Below are 25,405 nucleotides of genomic sequence, written 5' to 3' on the forward strand. Positions count from 1 at the left end.
TCTGACTTCAGAGTTCATGCTCTTAACCATGTTAGATTGTTCCTTAATAATTTATCATTTTCTGTAATGGTTTATAAAGACTTTTATAAAGATAAATTAGACTTTACCCAAGGTGTACAAGTCATCAATATGCAAACCAGTATTTAGACACTAGTTCTTAAAATAATTTGCCTTTGAACAATTCACTTATAGCAAGGATAATTTATTTTATTCATAAAAATGTTGATAAGAAATAGAGCAGGCATAAATACAAATAAATTCTATGAAATGTCAAAAAATGGATAGGATAAAATTATATACATGCATACACACACAACTGCTCCATGGCACATGTGATTTAGAAATTTTCAAGGTGTTTTGGTAAAGACAGAAATATTTGCTCATAAAATGTTGTAAAACTGCACACAGGTAAGCAATGACCAAAATGTGAAAATTTTATAACTGCAAGTCTTCACTTCTCACTAACTAGTTGTCCTGAGTGACTTAGTCTCTCAAATAATCCATTTTTGATCAACTATTTACTTCCAGACCAAGGTAGATAGGTAATGTTGCCAACTTATCTTCAAGCTATATACATGAATCTGTGAATTCAAAAAGATTTAAGCCTCTTAAGTGCTGAATATTTAATCATAAAATTTACAGGTGACTCTCCTGAACTATGCCCACAAGGCAGCATCATTCCATGGCAAACCCTAGGCTGGTATTCTGGATTTGGTGGTGCATACTAATTGACTCACCTAGAGTTCTGCCTCTGGGGAAGGCAGTAAATCGCAGTGCTGGCAGTGCCCCAGGAGAGAACATTTAGAATTCCAATACACTCTTGAAGGGGACTACACATGAGGAACGGCCTCTGTCTTCTCCGGTAAAGGTCCAAAATTTCTGGGCAGGATTTCCTAAAACATTTCAAGGAAGGGTGAACTTTGGGGAACAGGATTTGTGAGCATGAAGTGATGAATTCTTCCCTGTCTTCTGCCAATTATAGAGCAAGGACCATCACCACTTTTACCCTTATCACTGAAGGCCAGGTAAATGGGTCAGAGCAATAGCAAAGTGACTGCTGGAATCTTCATAGCCTCGCATCAGCAGAAATGTCTATGGAATAAAGAGTGGACGGTCTCACTCAGTGAACTATTCCCTTCAATAAGGATATGGCAAACCCATGAGAATACTGTTTATTAGGGCCACACTGAGGGTGGTGACCTATGAGCTAGACTATATCAGGCTGGGTTGTTATATAGAAGACTGTGCTTAGTGCATTACCAAGTTTCCAAAAGAAAACTTTTTTGAAGGAGATAAAAGATGAGGCACGAAGTCAAGAGCAGAGATGATCAGAAACAGGTCAGAAAGTAGAGTTTAAGATGTAGTTAGATGAGGTTCACGTATAGATCATAATCAAAGCAGGGGTTCCAGAAGCTCTCGTATTAGATACAAAATCTAGGTGTGGGAGTCAACTGGCTGGCTTAAGGGCATAGAGCTGGGATCAGACCCTAATAAACCCTGTGGCCCACTGCATCAGGTATTTAGATTAGATTCCCAAGTTAAGAGAAAGAAAAGACGCACTAAAACATAAGAATATACAACTCATCTTCCTGGTGTTCAAATATTTATTTTAGGTAGTAAAGGCTTTTATTGTTCTGAACCCTGATTAGAAGTCAAACGATCAAGAACAACTGAAGAAGGAGATTCAGGAGCATGTAAAAAGAGCTACAGCACCTTACAAACATCCCAGGAAGGTAGGTATTCTGATTATGAACAATATTTGCTTAGTATTCTGGAAATTTTCAGCTGTTTATTTTTTCCATTTTAATGAACATTCTCCTCAAACATGCTATACCAAATATTCCAAACTAAACTAATGACACGGATAAGAATCAGAATCTTTGAGATTAAAATGAAACCCTTAAACTAATTTGTTGGGTCATTTGGCTTACCTGACTTATAGTAAATACAGTAAGTCCCCTATATTCGAACAAGTTCTGTTTGGAGAGCATGTTCATTAAGTCTAGTTTTTTCGTTAAGTCTAACAAAGTTAGCCTAGGTACCCAACTAACACAATCGGCTATATAGTACTGTACTGTAATAGGTTTATAATACTTTTCACACAAATAATACATAAAAAACCAATACAAAAAATAAAGAAAACATTTTTAATCTTAAGTACAGTACCTTGAAAAGTACAGTAGTACAGTACAACAGCTGGCATACAGGGGCTGGCATCGAGTGAATAGGCAAAAAGAGTTACTGACTGGAGGAGGGAGAAGAGGTGGGAGATGGTAGAGTTGAAGGATTGTCAGCAATAGGAGGCAGAGGGCGAGCATCAATGTCACTCACGCCTGATGCTGATGGCACAGGTTCGGGTTCCTTGCTGGAACCAGATGCATGTTCGCATCTTTGAAAGTTCACAAATTGAAGGTTCGTGTGTAGGGGACTTACTGTACTAAATATCAAGAAAAATATCAACAATACCCCTCTCCCTTTTTTGGTTGTTACCAAAAACTCACCCCAATGGGTGTCCTGATTCTTCCACCTAGAGTTCATAATAGAACTTTTATATAATTGACTTTTACTAATTGTCTAAAGATGAAAACTTCTGGGCTAATTTTCTTCCCTTGATATCTACAGGTAGAATTTACTCAAGAGCTGCCAAAGACTATTAGTGGGAAGATAAGAAATGAACTGAGGAAGAAAGAATGGGAAACAATTTAAATTCATTACTTATCATGGTATCTATAAAATAAGGCTCTGTAAAACCACAAGATTATGAAAAGGTGATTTCAAAACGTCACAGTATGCTTATAAACTAATTGATTTAAAATATCTTGTGGTTATAACATCATAGGCTGAATTCTGAACTAAAATATTCAGTAAATTCCTCTGCATTAGTGTCAATGTTCTTATAATTTGGCAATATAAACAGAATACCATCAGCTGCCATGGAACTTTTAAACATACAGTACAGAAGCGTTTCTGAACCGAATCTCTGACCTGTTGGATTTCAAACCTTAGTTGAATAATTCTTCTGATATGTTGACATACAAATCAGAACCAATTTTCAAGGGTTGAAATAAAACTAAGTAAGTTATAAAAGTTTTTAGAAAAACTTAAAATGTTAGATTATCATAATTCTCAAAGTACAAAAGCATCTACCTGAAAACAGTCTAGTGATTTTTATTGGTCACATTTTTATTCAAATAATTAAAAATAGTTTAAAATTTGTTTCAAGGTCTAACTGCAAAAGAAGGGTATCATATGTTGTACACCTGAAACCAATATAATATTGCATGGCAATTATAATTCAATAAAAAGAAACAAGGATATCATATACTAGTATTGCTGCTTATTACATTTAATCTAATAAATACAGTTTACCAAGTATTTCATTTGTGGCTCTTCAAAAAAGTATGATAAATTTGGCATGGGTTAATATGTGAAATATAAATAAAATAGTATAAGACATTATCAGAATACTCATAATGTGTGGGAATTCAAGGGGCAATCAGGATTCATACATGAACAGAAGACAAATCAGATAAATGGTGAATGAAATTAGAAGCCTGTGAAATTCTTTTTTCTATTTTCAGTGTGTATATGTGTGAGAATGTGTTGAATAGCCCCAGTGTAGCTTACAGAGCTCAGATACACTATGTCCTCGCAACTTGTAGCCCTATACAAATCTTTTTCTCTTTACTGTAGTAAAAGTCACATTGAGGTAAAAACATAGTTTACATGTAAAAAAAGTCAATTCCTCATTGAAGGTCTGAGTCTCAATGAATTTTTAGTAGAAAAATCTACATTTCTGTCACAAATATGGCTTGTTTCTGGAGAGTTAAAAGTGTGTCCCCCTGGGGAATGAGACAGAACTATGCTGTTGGCTGTCTCCTTTTGAAGTGTTTGTTCCCATTTGAAATAACCACAACATTTTCTCTTTTCTTGGTACTTCCCAATAGGACAACAATAGAAGACTTTTCCATGGTTCGGTCCATTATTAGAAGCAACAAGTCTCTTAGATCTTCGGCCACACTTGCATAAAGGAGGTGTTATTTTCCCACCCTTCCAAGGATCTTGTACATTAACTGTAGAAGTTAAGATAGAAGGGAGAACCTTCCTGGAAGAACTTCCCCCTGGGGAGCCATTAGATGATGTAGGCTTTTCTTCATGAATAGTGAAGGTCTGTTTTTTTGCTGGTGGGAAAGGTAGGGGACTGGATGGATTCCTCTTAGCACCACCTAAATGAAGAGGAAGTTTCCCCAAAACTAAAGGATGAGACATATTGGCACTAACACTGTTGAAGCTACTTGATTTACATTCAGGTAACTTAAAGTCAAAAGCATCTGAACCTGGATCTTTGGCTTCTTTTATATTATAAATAGTAGTATGTGGACTCTTATACACAATAGACTTAGAGGTATCAGATTTTTGAGGAGTTTCTTCTGTGCCTCCAAAATTTTCTTGACTTAACATTTCAGATTTTTCTAAAACCACTAATCTTTCTCCAGAATTAAATGAAGTGTCTAAGTTTGAGTCACTAATAGGAGGCATACAATACATATTCTGCTCAGGTTGAGATGATGGCAGTAAAGCTACATCCTCCCAATCAGCCAACATAGGTAAACTGTCAAGAGCAGAACTCATTTCCATATCAGAAACATTATTAACAGATGAAATGGTAGTTGAAACCAGTATCAATTCTGAACCAACTGTTGAAGACTCAGAATTGGTATTAAATGCAAGATGTTGGTTTATTTGCTTCTGCATAGGTGTATTCAAACTGGAAGACTGTAACTGCCCCAGAGAGGTCCAGGACTCAGTATTAAAAAGAGATAAACAGCTTTTGACATTCTGACAGCCTGCTTTTACATTGCCCTTTAGTTGTAAATGATCTTGCTGTACCTTTACAGGAAAATTCACATCAACTGACTTCATTTGCACTTTCTCGTAGGATTTTATTGTATTTTTAGGTTCCGTACCATATATGCTGGGATCATGAATGCTACTGTTGCAGGCTGATATTTCTTCAACTTGATCCATATTCAAATTTCTGGTGAAAATGTTAGGATTCCTCTTAGTGGGAACCTATGATTTCACAGACAAATCCAACAGCTTTAGACATTCTGCATTCATAATTTCTTTAGTATGCATTGTATGACAAAAAAGAAAAATGTCATCATTGATTGATTTATAAATGATAGCATACATGACATCTACATTTCAACTTGCCCATGATTACTTCTGGAGTTTGAAATAACAGAATAAAGAGGTAAGACACTACTAACCTTGTTCAAGGACCTTGTAATTTTCATTAAGCAACCATCCCTGATCATTTTCCAAGCAAGAAGGGCAGTATTCCTAGAATCATCCAACCCTGAGAAAAGAGATATCAAACACTGAATTTAGTGGTACCAGTGTAAAGAAATATAGCAAAAGAATACCACCACTTAAGCAGAAATTGGAACATACTGTTGGTTTTCTGATCATCTACTAATTTCATTGGTAAGGCTACTGGCAGCCTTACCAATGAAAGATTTCCCACATTTACAGGGGAGGAGGTGAAATTTTGTTAGACAGTTCGAAAATATATGACCGAGTCCTGCACACGCTGTCCTGGGAGTGCACGGAGAGCGGTTGCCCATAGGAGACCTACAAGCAGATGCCAGGCCCAGCCCCTTTTGTCCCAGGAGCACGCGGATAGCCCTCACCCCTAGGAAATCCACAAGAAGCCACCAAACCTGCCCCTGCTGTCCCGGGAATGCGTGGAGACCACCTGCCCATACAAGATCCGAGAGCAGGCACCAAGCCCTGCCCCCACTGTCTCGGGAGTGTGTGAAGAGCAGTCACCCATAGGAGACCCACGAGCAGGTATTCACCACTGGTACTGGCCTGTAATTTTCTTTTTTTGTGGTATCTTTGTCTGGTTTTGGTATCAGGGTGATGGTGGCCTCACAGAATGAGTTTGGGAGTTTTCCTTCCTCTGCAATTTTTTGGAACAGTTTCAGAAGGATAGGTGTTAGCTCTTCTCTAAATGGTTTTTTTTTTTTTTTGCGGTACGCGGGCCCCTCACTGCTGTGGCCTCTCCCGTTGCAGAGCACAGGCTCCGGACGCGCAGGCTCAGCGGCCATGGCTCAAGGGCCCAGCCGCTCTGCGGCATGTGGGATCCTCCCGGACCGGGGCACGAACCCGTGTCTCCTGCATCGGCAGGCGGACTCTCAACCACTGCGCCACCAGGGAAGCCCTTCTCTAAATGTTTGATAGAATTTACCTGTGAAGCCATCTAGTCCTGGACTTTTGTTTGTTGGAACTTTTTTAATCACCGTTTCAATTTCATTACTTGTGATTGGTCTGTTCATATCTTCTATTTCTTCCTGGTTCAGTCTTGAGAAGTTGTACCTTCCTAAGAATTTGGCCATTTCTTACAGGTTGTCCATTTTATCAGCATACAGTTGCTAGTCTCTTATGATTCTTTGTATTTCTGTGGTGTCAGTTGTTAAGTTCTCCTTTTTCATTTCTAATTTTATTGATTTGAGTCCTCTCCCTTCTTTTCTTGATGAATCTGGCTAAACGTTTATCAATTTTGTCTATCTTCTCAGAGAACTAGCTTTTAGTTTCACTGATCTTTGCTATTGTTTTCTTCATCTCTATTTCACTTATTTCTGCTCTGATCTTTACGAATTCTTTCCTTCTACTAAGTTTAGGTTTTGTTTGTTCTTCTTTCTCTAGTTGCTTTAGGTTCCTGAGGTAAGATTGTATTGCTATAAACTTCCCTCTTAGAACTGCTTTTGCTGCATTCTGTAGGTTTTGGATCGTTGTGCTTTTGTTTTCATTTGTCTCTAGTATCATTCTTTAACACCATACACAAAAATAAACTCAAAATAGATTAAAGACCTAAATGTGAGACTGACACTATCAAACTGTTAGAGGAAAACACAGGCACAACACTCTTTGACATAAATCGCAGCAATATCTTTTTTGATCTGTCTCCCAGAATGATGGAAATAAAAACAAAAATAAACAAATGGGACCTAATTAAACTCAAAAGCTTTTTCACAGCAAAGGAAACCATAAACAAAACGAAAAGACAACCCACAGATTAGGAGAAAATATTTGCCAACAATGTGACTGAGAAGGGATTAGTCTCCAAAATTTACAGACAGCTCATGTGGCTTAATATCAGCAAAACAAACAACCCAATCAAAAAAGGGGCAGAAGACCTAAACAGACATTTCCCCAAAGAAAACATACAGATGGCTAAAAGGCACATGAAAAGATGTTCAACATCATTAATTATTAGAGAAATGCCAAGTCAAAACTACGATGAGGGCTTCCCTGGTGGTGCAGTGGTTGAGAGTCTGCCTACCGATGCGGGGGACAAGGGTTCGTGCCCTGGTCCGGGAGGATCCCGCATGCCACGCAGCGGCTGGGCCCGTGAGCCATGGCCACTGGGCCTGCGCGTCCAGAGCCTGTGCTACGCAACGGGAGAGGCCGCAACAGTGAGAGGCCCACATACCGCAAAAAAAAAAAAAAAACTACGATGAGATATCACCTCACACCAGTTAGAATGGCTATCATCAAAAAATCCACAAACAATAAATGCTGGAGAGGGTGTGGAGAGAAGGGAAACCTCCTACACTGTTGGTGGGAATGTAAATTGGTGCAGCCACTGTGGAAAACAGTATGGAGGTTCCTTAAAAACCTAAAAATAGAGAAATCCCACTCCTGGCAGGTATCTGGAGAAAAACATGGTCTGAAAGGATACATGCACCCCAATGTTCAGCGTTGTTTCCAAAACATGGAAGCAGCCTAAATGTCCATCGACAGAAGAATGGATAAAGAAGATGTGGTACATATATACAATGGAATATTACTCTGCCATTAAAGAGAATGAAATAATGCCATTTGCAGCAACATAGATGGACCTAGAGATGGTCATACTGAGTGAAGTAAGTCAGAGAAAGATGAATATCAAATATCACTTATATGCGGAATCTAAAAAAAAATGATACAAATGAACTTATTTACAAAACAGAAACAGACTCACAGACTTAGAGAACAAACTTATGATTGGCAGGGGTGAGTGGGGAGAGGGATAGTAAGGGAGTTTGGAATTGACATGTACACACTGCTACATTTAAAAAGGATAACCAACAAGGACCTACTGCATAGCACAGGGAACTCTGCTCAATATTATGTAACCACCTAAATGGGAAAAGGATATGAAAGAGAATAGACACATGTATATGTATAACTGAATCACTTTGCTGTACACCTGAAACTAACACAACATTGTTAATCAACTATACTCCAATATAAAATAAAAAGTTAAAAAAAAAACCCTATAGAATCATCTCAATAGATGCAGAAAAAGCTTTTGACAAAATTTAACATCCATTTATAATAAAAGCTCTCCAGAAAGTGGGAATAGAGGGAACTTACCTCAACATAATAAAGGCCATATATGACAAACCCACAGCTAACATCATTCTCAATGATGAAAAGCTGAAAGCATTCCCTCTAAGATCAGGAACAAGGCAAGGCTCTCGCCACTTCTATTCAACACAGTTTTGGAAGTCCTAGCCATGGCAATCAGAGAAGAAAAAGAAATAAAAGGAATCCAAATTGGAAAAGAAGAAGTAAAACTGACACTGTTTGCAGATGATGTGATACTATGCATAGAAAATTCTAAAGTTGCTACCAGAAAACTACTAGAGCTCATTGATGAATTTGGTAAAGATGCAGGATACAAAATTAATGCACAGAAATCTCTTGCATTCCTATACACTAACAATGAAAGATCAGGAAGAGAAATTAAGGAAACAATCCCATTTACCATTGCATCAAAAAGAATAAAATACCTAGGAATAAAGCTACCCAAGGAGACAAAAGACCTGTACTCAGAAAACTATAAGATACTGATGAAGGAAACCAAAGATGACACAAACAGATGGAAAGATATACTGTGTCCTTAGATTGGAAGAATCAATATTGTCAAAATGACTATATTACCCAAAGCAAGCTACAGTTTCAATGCAATCCCTACCAAATTATCAATGGCATTTTTCACAAAATTAGAACAAAAATTTTAATTTGTATGGAAACACAAAAGACCCTGAATAGCCAAAGCAATCTTGAGAAAGAAAAAGGGAGCTGGAGGAATCAAGCTCCCTGACTTCAGACTATACTACAAAGCTACAGTAATCAAAACAGTATTACACCGGCACAAAAGCAGATACATAGATCAATGGAACAGGATAGAAAGCCCAGAAATAAATTCACGCATCTATGGTCAATTAATCTATGACAAAGGAGGCAAGAATATACAATGGAGAAAAGATAGTCTCTTAAATAAGTGCTGCTGGGAAAACTGGACAGCTACATGTAAAAGAATGAAATTAGGACATTCTCTAACACCGTATACAAAAATAAACTCAAAATGGATCAAAGATCTAAATGCAAGGCTGGATACTATAAAACAGAGGAAAACCTAGGCAGAACACTCTTTGACATAAATTACAGCAATATTTTTTTTGATCTGCCTCCTAGAGTAATGAAAATAAAAACAAAAATAAACAATTGGGACCTAATTAAACTCAAAAGCTTTTGCACAGCAAAGGAAACCATAAACAAAACAAAAAGACAACCCACAGAATTGGAGAAAATATTTGCAAACAAAGCGACCTACAAGGGATTAATCTCTAAAATACACGAACAGCTCAAGCAGCTCTATGTCAAAAAAACCCCAAACAACCCAAATGAAAAATAGGCAGAAGACCAAAATAGACATTTCTCCAAAGAAGACATACAGATGGCAAAAAGCACATGAAAAAATGTTCAACATCACTAATTATCAGAGAAATGCAAGTCAAAACTACAGTGAGGTATCATCTCACACCGGTAAGAATGGCCATCATCAAACAGTCTACAAACAGTAAATGCTGGAGAAGGTGTGGAGAAGAGGGAACCCTCCTACACTGTTGGTGGGAATGTAAATTGGTACAACCACTGTGGAGAACAGTATGGAGGTTCCTTAAAAAACTAAAAATAGAACTACCATATGATCCAGCAATCCCACTCCTGGGCATATATCCAGAGAAAACCATAATCTGAAAAGATACATGCACCCCAATGTTCAGTGCAGCACTGTTTACAGTAACCAAGACATGGAAGCAACCTAAATGTCCATGAACATAGGAATACATAAAGAAGACGTGGTACATATATACAGTGGAACATTACTCAGTCATAAAAAAGAATGAAATAATGCCATTTGAAACAACATGGATGGACCTAGAGATTATCATACTAAGTGCAGTATGTCAGACAGAAAAATACAAAGTATCATATGATACTGGTCATATGTGGAATCTAATTTTTAAAAAAAGATACAAATGAACTTATTTACAAAATAGAAACAGTCTTACAGATATCGAAAAAACCTTATGGTTACCAAAGGGGAAACATTGGGGGGAGGTATAAATCAGGAGCTTGGGATGAACATACACACACTACTATATATAAGATAGATAACCAACAAAGACCCACTGTATAGCACAGGGAACTCTACTCAATATTCTGTGATAACCTATATGAGAAAAGTATCTAAAAAAGAATGAATATATGTATATGTATATATGAATCACTTTGTTGTATACCTGAAACTAACAAAGCATTGTAAATCAACTATATTCCAATAAAATTAAAATTAAAAAATAATATATGACCAACATTCTGTAGGGACCATGTTTTATGAGTAATCTAATAGTCTTGCTCAGTTCTTTCCCTAGTCCACTGTATTATTTGGGCATTTGTTTATAATCTCCATTTGATTTGGCTAATTCTTTTCATTCTTTTTAGCAAGTAGAAAGCCACTACATGACAGTCTTTATCTTACAATATTTTATGAAAGTGGTAATTTGAAAATCTTGGAAACAATTTGAATTGTATAGATTAGGGCTTTTTTCAGGCTGAAGCATATTCCTTGTTAATGATATCATCAAAAAATGAGGTTCAAATGAAAGACTGTATAAAAATAGAATGACTTACATAATAAAATTTTAAATTATACTAACCGAAATGTTCTCGTCCCAAGAATTCTATTCCCACTTCCTGCAGGGCACCACTTAGTCCTTTTGGTTTTCTTCTGTAGAAAATCTAGTCAAATAAAAGACAATATGTCTTAAAAAATGATTACTATTTGAAAGGCTATGTATTTTTTTAAAACAGTTTTTTTTAATATTTATTTGGCTGCACAGGGTCTTAGTTGTGGGATCTTTGTTGCAGCATGTGAGATCTTTAGTTGTGGCGTGTGGGATCTAGCTCCCTGACCAGGGATCGAACCTGGGCCCTCTGCATTGGGAGTGTGGAGTCTTAACCACTGGACCACCAGGGAGGTCCCTTAGGGGCTAGGTATTAACCATTTACTTCTCATAATTTTTATTCTATTAGATTTGGAATGTGCTTATTTTTGTGTTGTTCTATATACTTTAAGAAAAGTATTTATGTGAATGTTTCAAAACAAAATATTTTGTTTGTAGAAACTCATACCCATGCGTGGGATAAAGTTTAATCATTTTTTAATAGAAAGAAAGTGAACATGCCCCCATCTTTGACCCTTACCTTGTAAGTTACTCTGAGATCAATCCAAGAATTAAGGAACACAGGTTTTAACAACTGTTTTCTTTTACACTCATACTCCAGGCAAACTCCCAAGTCCCAGTCTGCATTAAGTATATTAAAATAGAACAAAGTCAATGATGCCAGCAGTTTTTACTTATGCTATCATTTACAAATAAAATGGTGAAAGATGACATAAAACAGAATAGCAGGACTTAGAATAATATATGAAAGCATATATTATAATAGTATACTATATTTTAAATATAATATATACTACATATGGTATATATAACATACTATATAATATATAAAAGAAGAGTAAGATTTAATTGCCCTGGTAATATCTAACAATTATTCAAAACTTACTATTAAGAAATTAGGTTGGTAATTAAGTTTCAAAATGATTTCTTAAAAACACACTAAAACACAGATACTTCAGAAGAAGAGTAAGGTGTCACATTACAAGGTCTAGATGGAAAAGATTATCTGCTTTCAACATTCTAGAAAATATTAATGTAATGGAGAAACCAAACATCTTACAGGGACCCTTTTGGGCTATACCCCACAGGCCTGCAAGCCCTGTACTTGCCCAACCTCAAGACAGAATGAAGAGCCTGAATCGGTGACACAGACATCAAGGATTTAATGAACAGGGGGATCATACATGTCTGAAGCAAGGTCTTGGAGCGAAACTCCACCACGCGAAGCAGATGGCAGCAGTCTTCTGCTAAGTGTTACCGGGGGAATTGACATCAGGTTGGCTCATGAGTTCCCAGGGAAACCAGCTGAGGAGCAAGCCCTTATGCCCCTTTGATAAGCTATCATGGTGGAGATATTCTGATCTAAAGATTAGAACAATCACTAGCTGGGGCCAGGGGCAAGTATGTATTAAGAGGGGAGGTCAGTCATATGAGTAGGGTGTTAAGTAAAGCAGGGACTGGTCAATCAGGGGATGTACAGAGAACAAGAGAACAGCCATCTTGAGTGGCCTGATCATACAGACCCAAGACTATCAGTGCTATGCTATCAATGGCACAGCACTGCTATCAATGACTATTAACGGGAATGCTCTAACATGGGCATAGAAAAGGTCTACTTTAAATGGCCCATTTTTTCCTTGATGTCTACATTAGAAGTGTGAAAGTATAAAAGCAAAGGTTCTGAGTTGAATAAGGACTCTTTTTTTTCAAAGTTATAGAAAATAGCATGCTAAGAGTTTTCACCAGTCTTTGCCTGGATTCAGGAGAACAGAGAGGAGCAGTCTAGAAAGATTCTTTAAAGTTAGGGCTTAAATTTTTAAGGCATTTAAAAAATTTAAAATATGAATAAATTTACTTTTCTTGGTTAACATCTGCTAGACACTTAGATTTCTTTTCGTGGCCCAGGAAGCTAACAAGTATAATTCCTACCAGAGATAAAGAATTATACGGTGGCAACACTACTCATTTATGATTGATAGATACAACTTTTTTTTTTTTTTACCTGACCAAGTAACAAATGCACATAATTTTACTTCAGAAGTAGAAATATCTGAAACCCTAGTAGCAAAAGTAATTTTCTTCTGTTGCTGAATCTTCTGAATCCATTTACAGAACTGAGATAAGCAAATCTTCAGAGGGACTCCTTCATCAACTTGAGCCTGAATAGAGTCATAAAATCTGAATTCAACAACTGAATTCCATAATTATTGAGCACATAAGTAGGCAGTGTGTGGGGGATATACAACAAAGAAGAAGAAATTCTAACTGGCAAAGAGTTCATCTAGTGAAAAGATGTTAAAACACATGGGAGAGAAATAATATAATGGTTAGAATTCTGCAAGGTAAGAAAAATTCGGTTGATCAATCTAAATCACACAGAAATACAATAAATATATATTGATCAACAGAAATTTGATGTCACTTAATTTCCATAAAGTATGGAAATTGATATACATCTTTATAACACTATTCTTTCTTTCTTTCTTTTTTTTTTTTTTGGTCACACCACGTGGGATCTTAGTTCCCTGACCAGGATCGAACCTGTGCCCTTGAAGTACAGCGTCTTAACCACGGGAAAGTCCAATTCTTTCTAATTTTTAAAGATTCCAAGATTCTGGAGGGGACATTATATCTCCTAACAGTGAATAAATCTAATTCCAAATGGCAATATAGCTTTTATTTTCTTTTTGAAACTGATTTCTGAATTTTAATATATGCATCTCGCCTGCTTTTTTTTTGTTGGGGTGGGAGGAGGAGAAGAGAAATGAGGAAAAGAGAAGGGCATACCTGCTTTATGCCTGTTAGTTCCATGCAAAATTCAGAAAGAATTGGATGTTCCTGAGGATGAACATAAGCATGGAACTCAGATTCAATCTCTCCAGTTGATGTGTTTAGCAATATAGCTGGAAATTCAACTACATGAAAGAATCATCAATTGACACTTGAATATACAATTGATAAATTAATGCTGCAATCACTCTAAATTAAATATATATTACCATCATATAGCATTCATTATTAAACAATCATTGTTTTAGTAAAAGCATATTAAAATGACCAAAGCAGTGTAATGTAATGGTTAAAGTTATGCCAAAGAAGAAAAAAAAAAAAAGTTATGCCAAAGAATAAGTCAAACTATTCAAGTTACAGGTATATCTACTTAAAACTCTTGAATATATTTCCATAATTAAATATGAAGACCATATGAAAATTGAAACATACTTCTTTTTGCAAAGGCATTATGTTCTTTTCAGCTTCTATGCAATTGAGATTTTGTATATAATCCTAAAACAATTATTTTATATGATGACACAATTAGGTATTAGGTTTTTGGGTTTTTTTGTCAAGTCAGATTTTATAGTAAATTACCAATTCATAGATCATTTTGTTTTCTTTAACTGTTAACTGTTTTATATCTATAAACTTTAAAGTAACTTATCTAGTGTTACCTTTGGCCATTTGCAGTCAAGTTCAGACTTACTTATTTCCTGGCTACGGTGGCGTTTCCCATCATTCCAACAAGTCGACTCAAAATCAATGACAATTAAGTAGTCAAACAACTGCTCTGCAAAAGATCAGAGTGTCCTTATCTTTTACCAGTGTTAAAAACGCAAGGCTACAGAAAATAAAGAAATGAAGCACACTACTTACTAGATTTGCTTCTTCCTAGATTTCCATTTGGCGGTGCAATTGACTTTCTTCTAATTAATCCAAGCTGCCTAAAAATGTAAAATAATCCAGGTATGCTCAACAAATTCATTCATACTCCTGCCTATATAAGCTAACTGATGGTATAACCCTCATTATTAATGGTTTGAGGTATTGTGATTGAGAGGAAATTGAACTAGACTGGTTCTTTGCACTCTTGACTTTAGTAGTCATTCTACCTGCATGGGCCTCAAAGTGCATATTTGCAAACTTAGACCAATTCTTTGTGCTCCCCTTATTTTACAGTAATACTGAGGAACTCAAGTGATTTTAAAGATGCATTGAAAAGCTAAGTTATTTTTTCTTTTGCATTTTTCAAGCCCTTGCTATGTGTACAGCACAGCTGAGAGGAGACAGGGCAGGTCCAGTCTTCTAGGAGCTTAAAATATCTGGGTAAAGAAACTAGATATCCATAGCAAACTACTGAAAGGTAATATATGATAAAGGATCTTTAAGGGCAACATGCTGAGTCCACAGAAAGGGAAGAGCTTGTTACCTGAAAACTGTGCTCCCCTCTTGGTGGCTGTCAAGCCAAAAGACACAACCAAGGCAAAGAGTGGGAGAAGGGGGTCTTCCCTGGTGGCTCAGTGGTTAAGAATCCGCCTGCCAGCGCAGGGGACACAGGTTCGAACCCTGCTCCGGGAAGATCCCACATGCCACGGAGCAACTAAGCCCATGCGCCACAACTACTGAGCCTGTGCTCTAGAGCCGGTGAGCCGCAACTACTGGGCCCGCGTGCCATAACTACTGAAGCCCACACGCCTAAAGCCTGTGCTCCGCAACCAAGGCAAGCCACAGCAATGAGAAGCCCGCGCACCGCAATGAAGAGTAGCAATCACTCTCTGAAACTAGAGAAAGCCCTCGTGCAGCAACGAAGACCCAACGCAGCCAAAAATAAATAATAAAATAAAATTAATTAATTAAAAAAAAGAGCAGGAGAGGGAAGGATTTATTACTTGCAGCAAGTAAGTAGAACAGCGGGGATCCTTTCCAAAGCAGTGTTTCTCCCAACTGCAAAATTGGGGAAGTTTTCAGCTAAGGGTACATGCATATTCATGAAAGATTCCAAGCTTTAGCTGATATAAGAGGGTCAAAAAAGGTCAACATTATCATCCCTTGGGTTCCAGCTGATCTGGTGGTTGAGCACCTCAGGCTCATCTTTACCACTGAAACAGAACTAGGAGTCTTTTTTTTTTTTTTTGGTCGCACCACGTGTCTTGCAGGATCTTAGTTACTCAACAAGGGATCGAACTCGTGCCGGCTGCAGTGGAAGCGTGAAGCCCTAACCGCTGGACCACCAGGGAATTCCCAGAACCATTGGTCTTTACAACTAATACATTATCTTTGCCACTGTTGCTTCTCTTGCCTAACAGTCGTTCGTTTCTGCATTCTTTTGTTCCTTTAAGATCATTACTTACTGAGACCTCTTCAAGGACAAGCATTGTGTCCAGGCTTAGATTACAAAATGGCTTCGGCCAAAAATGGCTTCTCTTATGTTAAGAAAGCCATGCCTGGTTCTCTTTCTCCAGGGAACCCCTACCCTAACAGCTTACATGCTTACTGAGGTAAAACTGAGACAAAACTGTGCTAAGTAGAGTTTAACTAGGTAGACACCTCCTGTTCTAGTTTTTTGTTTGACCTGTGATGGGGAGTTGAGAATAATGGGTAACACCTACTGACTGCTCACTACATAGTAGGCACTGAACTAAGATGGTGATCTCCTTTCATCCTCAACAACTGTACAAAGTAGTCACTTTTGCTACCTATATTTAATGGATGAGAAAACGAACTCAGCAATTTGCCAGAAAACACGTATTTAGTCTGTGAACCAAGGATCATCCAACTGTGAAACCCATGCTATTCACTAATGCATTACACTGCTTCTATTAATCACAAACGTGAACAGCGTGTCCAAGAATCAGGAAAAAGGCCACAATGATTCACATTGTGAATTAAAGGGATCACGAGTAAGTCGTGGAGTGAACGGCTTGTTGAGTGCGGCCGGGGCTCCCTGCGACCTCCGAACGGCCCTCCAGGGTCGTTCTTAATAGTTTCCCGAGGCCTGGTATAGGCAGACTGTGGCTCAAGGGCACAGAGTCGAGAGCCTTGGTCCTTCCACGCTCGCGCAGAGGGCTGCCAGAGGCTCGAGACTGAGGTCCAGGCAGAGACCTTTCAGGCTAGGCTGGCCAGTACAGGTTGGCACGCCCGAGCTGCAGAGAACGGAGGCTGACACTGCGGACGCCAGCGCCGGACCAGGACCGACCCCCCCCCCCCCCCCCCCCGCCGCCCGGAGCCCCTCGCGTACCGTGCAAGCCTTTTGGTTGCCATTCCCGACGCTCCTTTCTCTTCACAGCCCAACTGCCGGAAGTCGCTGTACTTCCTCTTCCGGTCCATTCAAAAGCCGCGCGCCGCTGCGGAGGGCGTTACACCGTCGGCTCCGCCGGAGGCGCGGCGGCGTTTGTTGGTGTTCTCCGCCCTGCTTCTCTTCGGCGTCTTCGGGGAATCTGGGGCGTGGGGAGTGGTTTTGGCAGGGAAGCAGCTAGACAGCGCCCCCCCTTCCCTCTTTTCCAACAGGCGGAGGCGCGTTTGCGGTTGGGGAAGCGTATCGAATCCGGCCTCCGGCGTCAACTGTAAAACCGTTTGCGTTGGTGCGGCGTGGTTTTCTTTGCCGCGTTAACGGGGAAGACCGTTGGCACCCTCCCTTTCCGAGGGGGACGGGGAGCGCTTCGTAAACTGAATTAAGGAGAGGATCTGAGGAGGGTTGTAGGCTGTCGAAACCCTTGTGCTCCCCACTCAGGAGACGGCCCGGGCCGTCTGCGCGTCGTAGTTTTCTCATCTCTAACCGATCTTTCTCCACAGGTTCATGGAGCCAGAGAAGGAAAGGACCGGGAGGACCCCCAAGAAGGGCAGGAAGAGGAGGCGGGTCCCGAATAAGCTGGTCGGGGCGTCAGAGGTGATGAGAGACCGTTGGGATCTTGAGGAGAGGCAGCAGCCCGAGGCCAAGGTGAGCAACGGGGGATCCCGAATGGGCGGCCCGAGGCAGTTTGGAGCTCCCAAATGATAATACAATACCACATACCTTAGGGCTGATATTGGCGGTTTAAAACAGGTATTGTGCCTGGCACACGAGAAGAATGTTCGTTCAACAGATATTTATTGAAGTCTTCTGTATGCCAGGAATTGCTCTAGCTTCTGGAAGTATCCCAGTGCATAAAAGCACAAAATCCCCTGCACTCGTGCAGTTTACATTCCCATAGGAGAATAAGATTGATGATCATCTCTGTCATTTATTGAGAGCTAAATAATGCCTTTCATCCCTTTAGATTTCTATTGTCTTCCTAGGCACTTGGGATACATCAGTGAATAAACAGAGATCACTACTACCTTTACTAGTGGAGAGAGAAAGAAGATAAACAATAGATAATGATAAATCAGTTATATAGAAGGGAATTCGTGCTATGAAAACTTTTTTAAATGGGATTCCTTTTTCTTTTTTTTGGCCTATCCGATTGGCAAAGCAATTTTTTAAAGGTTAACGTGGTAGAAAGTCAAAAGAAGTTGACAGTCTCATCACTTTATTTTGAAACAAACTTAAAGAAAATTTGCAAGGACAGTATCAAAAACTACCCCCCAGCCAACATTTGAAAGTACTGTAGTTTCTAACAGAATGCCTCCCCCCACCCATATTTTAGTGTTTACATATTTCCTACAAACAATCTACATAACTAAAATGCAACCATCAAAATCAGGAAATAACATGGATATATTGCTACCAACTAATACTCAGACCCCATTCAAGTTTCTCCAGTTGTTCTAATAATGTCCTTTTTAGCATTAAGATCAAGTCTAGAATCACGTGTTACAGTTAGTTGTCATGTCTCCTTCAGTCCAAACAACTGTTCAGTCTTTTCTTTGACATTTGTGACATTACTACCTTTGAAGAATCCTGGACCAGTTATTTTGTAGAAGTTAGGTTTGTTTTTTTCCTCATTAATTAGATTCAGATTATACATCTTTGGCAGGAATATCACAGAAGTGATATTCTGTTCTCTTGTATTTTATCAGGTTGTACACAAGTTTGATTTGTCCCATTACTGGTGATGTTAACCTTGATAACTTGATTAAGAACGTGTGTGCTAAACTTCTCTAAAGTTACTCTTTTTCTCTGTTGTTTTGTGGGAAGATGCTTCATTAAACTTGCAGTTTATTCATTTTTTTATTAGTATGAATTTGTGGATACCTATTTTATTCATTGAGTTATAATCCATTACTGTATTTTGCTGCTCAAAATATCCCAGATTTGGCCATTAAGCTAGCTTCTGTGTCCCTTTAACATGACCCCATCATGCTTGAGCATTTCCTTATTTTTCTGGCACAAAAAAATGTTCCAGACTCTTCTGTGCTTTCCCTGCCCCAGCCCTGGAATCGGCTACTTCTGCCAGGAGACTTAGTTCTTTTAGTGGAGAGTGACATTTAGAAATCAAGATCTGGGTGTTAGATGTGTTTATTGCTATTGGTATGTCACTACTCCCAAAAAGAGAGCTAGGTAATATCTGTGCATATGTTTATACACACATACGTATGTTTACATTTAAATATTTTTCTGTATACATATTGAAAAACTGAATTCATATCAGTATCTTTACTTCCAATCCAATTCCACAGGGTTCATTCTAGTTTTCTCCCTTTTCATATTTATAACTTCCTTATATAACAGTGAGAAACCTGACTCCCATTATCTTCAATATATTTGATCAGTCCCCCATTGCTGCCATTGCCCCACACCCTCACACCTTCCTTACCCTGCTTGGGCCCTTGTCATTCTGCGTCTTATACCAGGTCACTCTCCTATCTGAATGCCTTCATTGCTGCTGTGACAAGCTACTACCCTCATCCTTCTCACACGGACACCCGCACCCTTTTCAGGCTTTGAATTCGGTGACAGCCCTCTTTTTCCTTCAGCATTGATGCCCTCCTTACCGTAAACAATTTCTGACATCTGATGCCAGCCTAACTGCTCTCCAGTTGCCACTGCATGGATGCCCTCCTCATACCGCTCAGGCTTTGACACTTCACATTGGGCCACTGTCCTGCATATATATCCTGGGTTCCTACCCCTAGTCCTGGGCTTTCTCCCCTATAGGATGCCCTCCTCACCCTGCTCAGCCTCTGACATTGCATGTTTGGCAACCATGATTACTCACTGCCATATAGATTCCTTACTCATACATTATCAATATCATACAGTTTTGTTTGGTAAATATAAATTGGTATATTCTTTCAGGAGTTAGCAATATTATCAGAATATAAGATATACATGCTTATTTTGACCAGGAATTTATCCTGAGAAAATAGGTGTACAAGGATGCTTATCATAATACTGTTCATAATTTTTTAGAACAACAACAGTGTCATCAATAGGGAATTTTTTTCAAATAAATTATGTTTTAAGTAAATTGAAAGAGTGGACTATTATTAACATTGACTTTTGTTATGTTTAACAGATATGGAAAGATATTTACAGATTATTTTTTTTTTGGCCATGCTACGCAGCTTGTGGGATCTCTGTTCCCTGACTAGGGATTGAACCTGGGCCATGGCAGTGAAAGCGCCTAGTCCTAACCACTGGACTGCTAGGGAATGCCCCAGTTTTTTTTTTTCTCGGTGGCAGGAGTTGGTTACAAAACAATGTAATGTATAATCCCTTGGGAAACGTATAAAGTAGAGGTGAAAAGAGTTTGGGCTTTGCAGCCTGCATTCTAGTCTTGGTTCTGCCATTTATCTGTTCCTCCATTTCTTTTTTCTAATTTTATTTTTTATTATTTATTTTATTTATTTTTGGCTGCGTTGGGTCTTCATTGCTGCGCACGGGCTTTCTCTAGTTGCATCGAGCGGGGGCTACTCTTTGTTATGGTGTGCAGGCTTCTCATTGCGGTGGCTTCTCTTGTTGCAGAGCATGGGCTCTAGGTGCACGGGCTCAGTAGTTGTGGTTCGCAGGCTTGGTAGTTGTGGTGCACGGGCTTAGTTGCTCCGCGGCACATGGGATCTTCCCGGACCAGGGCTCGAACCCGTGTCCCCTGCATTGGCAGGCGGATTCTTAACCACTGTGCCACCAGGGAAGTCCCTGTTCCTCCATTTCTTTATCTGTAGCTTGCATTCTGGTCTTGGTTCTGCCACTTATCTGTTCCTCCATTTCTTTATCTGTAAAATGGGGATAACAGTAGTGCCCACTTGAGAAGACTTAAGAATTAAATGATTTAATAGATATAAAGTGCTCAGAACTGTAAATGACTAATAATAAGTGTTCAACATTAGCTTTAAACAGTCACAGGGGAAAATAGCAATAATAATAATACCTGGTGTTTAAGTACTTATCTTAGGGTATGTCAGACACTGGCCTCAGTACATTGCACTTACAATGTACCTCATTGCTCTTCCCAGTAATCTCATGAGGTAGAATTGTAGTTATTCTATAAATGAAAAGACCTTAGTCTTAGAGAGATCAAGGCACTTGCCCCTAAGCTCTTAACACCTTAAGGCACTTAAGATGGTAGAGCTTTGGGGGACTTCCCTGGTGGTCCAGTGGTTAAGAATCCGCCTTCAAGTGCAGGGACGTGGGTTTGATACCTGGTCCAGGAACTAAGATCCCACATGCTGCAGGTCAACTAAGCCCACGCACTGCAGCTACTGAGCCTGCGCACTCTAGAGCCTGCCCGCCACTAGAGAGCCTGTGTGCCGCAACTACTGAGCCCGTGCGCCAAAATGAAAGATCCCACATGCTGCAACGAAGATCCTGCATGTTGCAACTAAGACCCAACGCAGCCAAATAATTAAAAAAAAAATGGTAGAGCTTGGTATTTGAACTCAGGTAGCGTGACTCCAGGGCTTGAACTCCTAACCACTATTACTCTGCTGCCTCCCAGACCAAAATGAAAGTGGTATTACTTGAATTGTACAAATACAGGTGACTTATTTTCACTTATTTGTTGTGTTTTATCTGTTTTACCCTTCTCTATTATCTGACTTAACAAGCATGAATTACTTTAGTAACTATATCTAAGTACAAAGCTATTTTAAGGAGAGGCTTAAAGTCTGACTCCTTAGGTTAGACCACATTGATCATCTATGAACTGGCTCCCACTTCTCTCTTCTCTCATATCTCTATTGCTCTGCAACATGCAGTCTTGACTCCAGCCAAACCAAACTAAGTGTTTAGACACAGTGTTTCCTCCTACCTGGCTGACTCATTATTTTCAAGGTTCAACTCCATTATTTTCATCTCAGTGATGCTATCTCCAAAACTCTCCAATCCCCAAGGCAGTTAGTTAGCCTCTTTTGCTCCCTTACCTTTATAGTAGCACCCACATTATATTGGAATTACCTGTTTCTGCATTTTTCCCCCTAGTAGAATGGACTTCTTGAGAGCATGAGTCATGTTTTATTCATCCTGCTATCCCTAGCACATAACCAAGTGTCTATAATTAAGGTTCTGTATCGGTGTTTATTAAATATCCTATTAATAATGTCATATCACAGGTTGTTGTTTTAGACCTTCATTTCTAATTAGTAAGAACCTCCTTATGTTTAGAGTATGCTAAAATAATAGAAACTAGAATATTTAAAAATTTGCCGTGTTTTTTTGATGTTCTTTATAATCATAATTTGTTATACTCTGATTTATCTTTGCAGAAAGCCTGCTTATCTACCATTTTACTTTCTGATACCCGTGAAATAACTCATGGCCAGCTATGTGAATTGCTGAAGTATGCAGTTCTGGGCAAATCCAGTGTTCCTAAACCTAGGTATGAGAAGAACATAAATGGTGGGTATAGACCTGAGGTTTCATATTGGTATCTAGAGGACCATGTCTACCTGACGTTTTTTATTTGCCACACGGAACGTCCTAAATTTTTTTTTTACAAAGTTGCCAACAATTTAAATTGGGAATCCCTTTATATCCATATTTTTTACTTCGAAAAACTCTGGCAGCTGTCCCTATGGCAACAATTTGTTGAAGCTGAATAGTGGCCTCCTATTATAGAGGTACACTTCAGTGTCCCACCTGGCCTGCTTCCCTTATTTACAGTATCTGTCTGGCTGCTATAGGTATTTTGTTTATAACCTCCAGTGGAGACCTGATTGAAATAACATAATCATGTATTAAGAATCCCAGTCTTTTTTCTTCTTTTACAAATCAAGGGCAAAGAGAATTTTACTGTTCTGATATCCTCAATGCCATTATTAAATGTCTAATGAAAATTGCATTTCTGTATGTACCAATACACAGTAGAGAGATTTTCATATGTACACTTCCATCTGGGGGTGGAGTGGCTACAAACCTCAAAAGCCCGCTTCTGCCTTAACAGATACTATCATTGCTCTGTCACTTTATCTGAACTGGCTTTCTGGAAGCTGGTCACGTTACTGGCTTAGGAAGGACTGTAGAGCAGATTTGGATCTTGAAGATATGCCTTTGTAAACTGAGCTTAATTAGTTCCAATTTAAAGCAAATCTTAATAGGATTTTGGATTTGAATGCATTTTGTTTCACTTGGTATTATACTTGATTTGAATGGAATAAATAATAATCTCAGGAGATCTTTATTTGAATTCTGTGCAGTAATAGCTGTTCTCCGTTTCCAGGCAGTCAGTGAGTGATGATAAACTCCAATATCTGTTGCTCGGTGCTTTTTTCATACTTCCCTTCTGTATGTCTGTAACTGACTTGACGGTATCAGTCTTAGCTTTGTTGGTTCTGTTTTTCAACAGCTGGTGCCAACTTTTTCACCAAAACCACCTGAACAACGTGGTGGTTGTTATACTGCAGGGAATGAGTCAGCTACACTTTTACAGGTTCTATTTGGAGTTTGGGCTTCTCCGAAAGGCATTCAGACACGTAAGTTAAGAAAACTTTGTATTCGGACCTGAGTCAGGTCCTCACACTCAGAGATTAGTGCACATGTCTCAAATTGTGCTCCTTGGCAACCTGATTGAACAAGCAATAGAAGTTTTAGAAAGCTAAAAAGATTACGCTTGATACCTGAGATTAGATTGTTGAAATTAGATTTCTCTCTCATTTTTTTCTTTGGTAATCTAGGCAAAACCCTTAATCCCAGATTGCAGTCTAGTTCCCAGATTGTAGTTGATATTGTCACATTTTATTTGGGCTTTGGTGTTTTCAAAAATTGTAAAATTTACATAAAACCTATATATTTTGGCTTCTCTTGACAACATCACAAGATTAGTTTCCCTTGAAACAGTATCTGGAGCTGAATAGCAGCTGTCTTTAGAAAGGCATGTGCTCTCCATTTTACCATAGCCTCTTCCATTCTTTATCAGACTGTTTCATCCATTTACCCCTGAGAGCATTTGAATTGGTGAGCCCTAACCTAACCCCCTTGGGTCTCCATTTTCTTTTTTTGCTTTCATTTATTGAACACTACCTATGTGCTAGGCCCTATATTAATCATACTGTATGCATCATCTTTAATTCTTACAATAGTCCTATAAGAGATACTTTTTTTTTTTTTTTTTTTTTTTTGCGGTACGCGGGCCTCTCACTGTTGTGGCCTCTCCCGTTGCGGAGCACAGGCTCTGGACGCGCAGGCTCAGTGGCCATGGCTCATGGGCCCAGCCGCTCCGCGGCATGTGGGATCTTCCCGGACCGGGACACGAACCCGTGTGCCCTGCATCGGCAGGCGGACTCTCAACCACTGCACCAGGGAAGCCCCAAGAGATACTTTTTTATTCCCATTTTATACATAAGGAAACTGAGTAACGCACCCAAGTTACAGCTAGTAAGTGGAATTTACAGCTGGAATTGAAGCCCAGGTGAGCCTGAGACTTGAACTCTCAATCTCTTTGCTTTTCTGTGTCATCTACCTGGCATGTTATCCACTAAAGTAATAGATATGAAAGTGCTTTGAAAAATATAAGGAACTTTGCTTTTCTAAGTTATACATTTTTGTAATGTTTGTTTCTTTTGTATAGTGTGTAATTAGAGAAGCAAAGAAAACTGTGGTAGGATAAATATGGCTTCACTTATTTAGTCACTTTTACAACTTAAGGAAACAGTCCTCATTTTAATTAAGGTCCAGATCTTTCATAGCACTGAGCTGACAATAAAAGTCTAGGTGACAGTATTTTAACTGTTTTCAAGCATTTTTGTAAAAACCTATTATGTATTTTCAGAAGTTCTGCTTGCCTCCCCCATCATCTGATTTCCTAGCTGATATCATTGGGCTGCAAAAGAAACAAATAATTGGGGATCTGCCTAAAGGAATGGAAGGTATGACTATAAGTAACTTAAGCAGAAAAGCAATTTTGTGTGTGTGTGTGTGTGTGTGTGTGTTTTAAGGAAAAAATGGGTAAGTACCAAGGCGGATTAGATAGCAGGAAACATAACCAGGGTTCATGCCTCAGAAGTCATTTGGTTAGGTTAGATAGCTAAGTCTGCTCCCTGGATATCACTGACACTGGACTCAAACTGTCACTGGGTCTTTGTACCCACAAGTGTACACATAGGAAGGAAGATCTTGCCTTTGACTAATGTAGGGGATACTCACTAATACTACTCACAGTGGCAGATTAGGATGCTGGCCAGCTAAAGTA

General features: G+C 38.9%; 3 protein-coding genes across 13 annotated transcripts in view; 2 read left to right on the forward strand and 1 right to left on the reverse strand.

Annotated features, from left to right (window-relative positions):
• ACSM3 (acyl-CoA synthetase medium chain family member 3) overlaps positions 1-2,706 on the forward strand; it is a 28,180-nt gene extending 25,474 nt beyond the window's left edge. Inside the window, 2 exon segments of the mRNA XM_060031862.1 lie at positions 1,614-1,733; positions 2,623-2,706. Of these exon segments, the coding sequence (XP_059887845.1) occupies positions 1,614-1,733; positions 2,623-2,706 (204 nt within the window).
• ERI2 (ERI1 exoribonuclease family member 2) lies at positions 202-17,165 on the reverse strand. 10 transcript variants are annotated; one of them, XR_009522144.2, is made up of 11 exons: positions 17,101-17,140; positions 14,739-14,806; positions 14,569-14,652; positions 13,875-14,002; positions 13,090-13,246; positions 11,608-11,708; positions 11,061-11,142; positions 5,274-5,362; positions 4,968-5,073; positions 738-893; positions 202-581 (listed from the first exon to the last, which is right to left on the reverse strand). XR_009522144.2 is itself a non-coding variant. In XM_060031859.2 (10 exons), exons 1-10 carry the CDS (start codon positions 17,121-17,123, stop codon positions 802-804), a joined length of 930 nt encoding a protein of 309 aa, XP_059887842.1. In that variant the 5' UTR covers positions 17,124-17,140; the 3' UTR covers positions 202-801. The 10 variants fall into 10 exon arrangements, 8 of the variants coding, with proteins under 8 accessions (XP_059887842.1, XP_059887844.1, XP_059887843.1 ...); XR_009522145.2 differs by lacking the exon at positions 4,968-5,073; XM_060031859.2 differs by having other exon boundaries at positions 202-893.
• Positions 17,166-17,266: 101 nt separating this feature from the next.
• Positions 17,267-25,405, forward strand: part of REXO5 (RNA exonuclease 5) — a 105,411-nt gene continuing 97,272 nt past the window's right edge. Inside the window, exons 1-5 of one of the 2 annotated variants that reach the window (XM_060031863.1) lie at positions 17,268-17,443; positions 17,655-17,799; positions 22,485-22,597; positions 23,564-23,690; positions 24,986-25,082. In XM_060031863.1, the coding sequence (XP_059887846.1) occupies positions 17,659-17,799; positions 22,485-22,597; positions 23,564-23,690; positions 24,986-25,082 (478 nt within the window). In that variant the 5' untranslated portion in view covers positions 17,268-17,443; positions 17,655-17,658. Of the gene's footprint in view, positions 17,800-22,484; positions 22,598-23,563; positions 23,691-24,985; positions 25,083-25,405 lie in introns of both variants that reach the window. The other variant, XR_009522146.1, reaches the window with a different exon arrangement.

This window comes from Delphinus delphis, chromosome 15 (assembly GCF_949987515.2).
Source record: "Delphinus delphis chromosome 15, mDelDel1.2, whole genome shotgun sequence".
Lineage (NCBI taxonomy): Eukaryota > Metazoa > Chordata > Mammalia > Artiodactyla > Delphinidae > Delphinus > Delphinus delphis.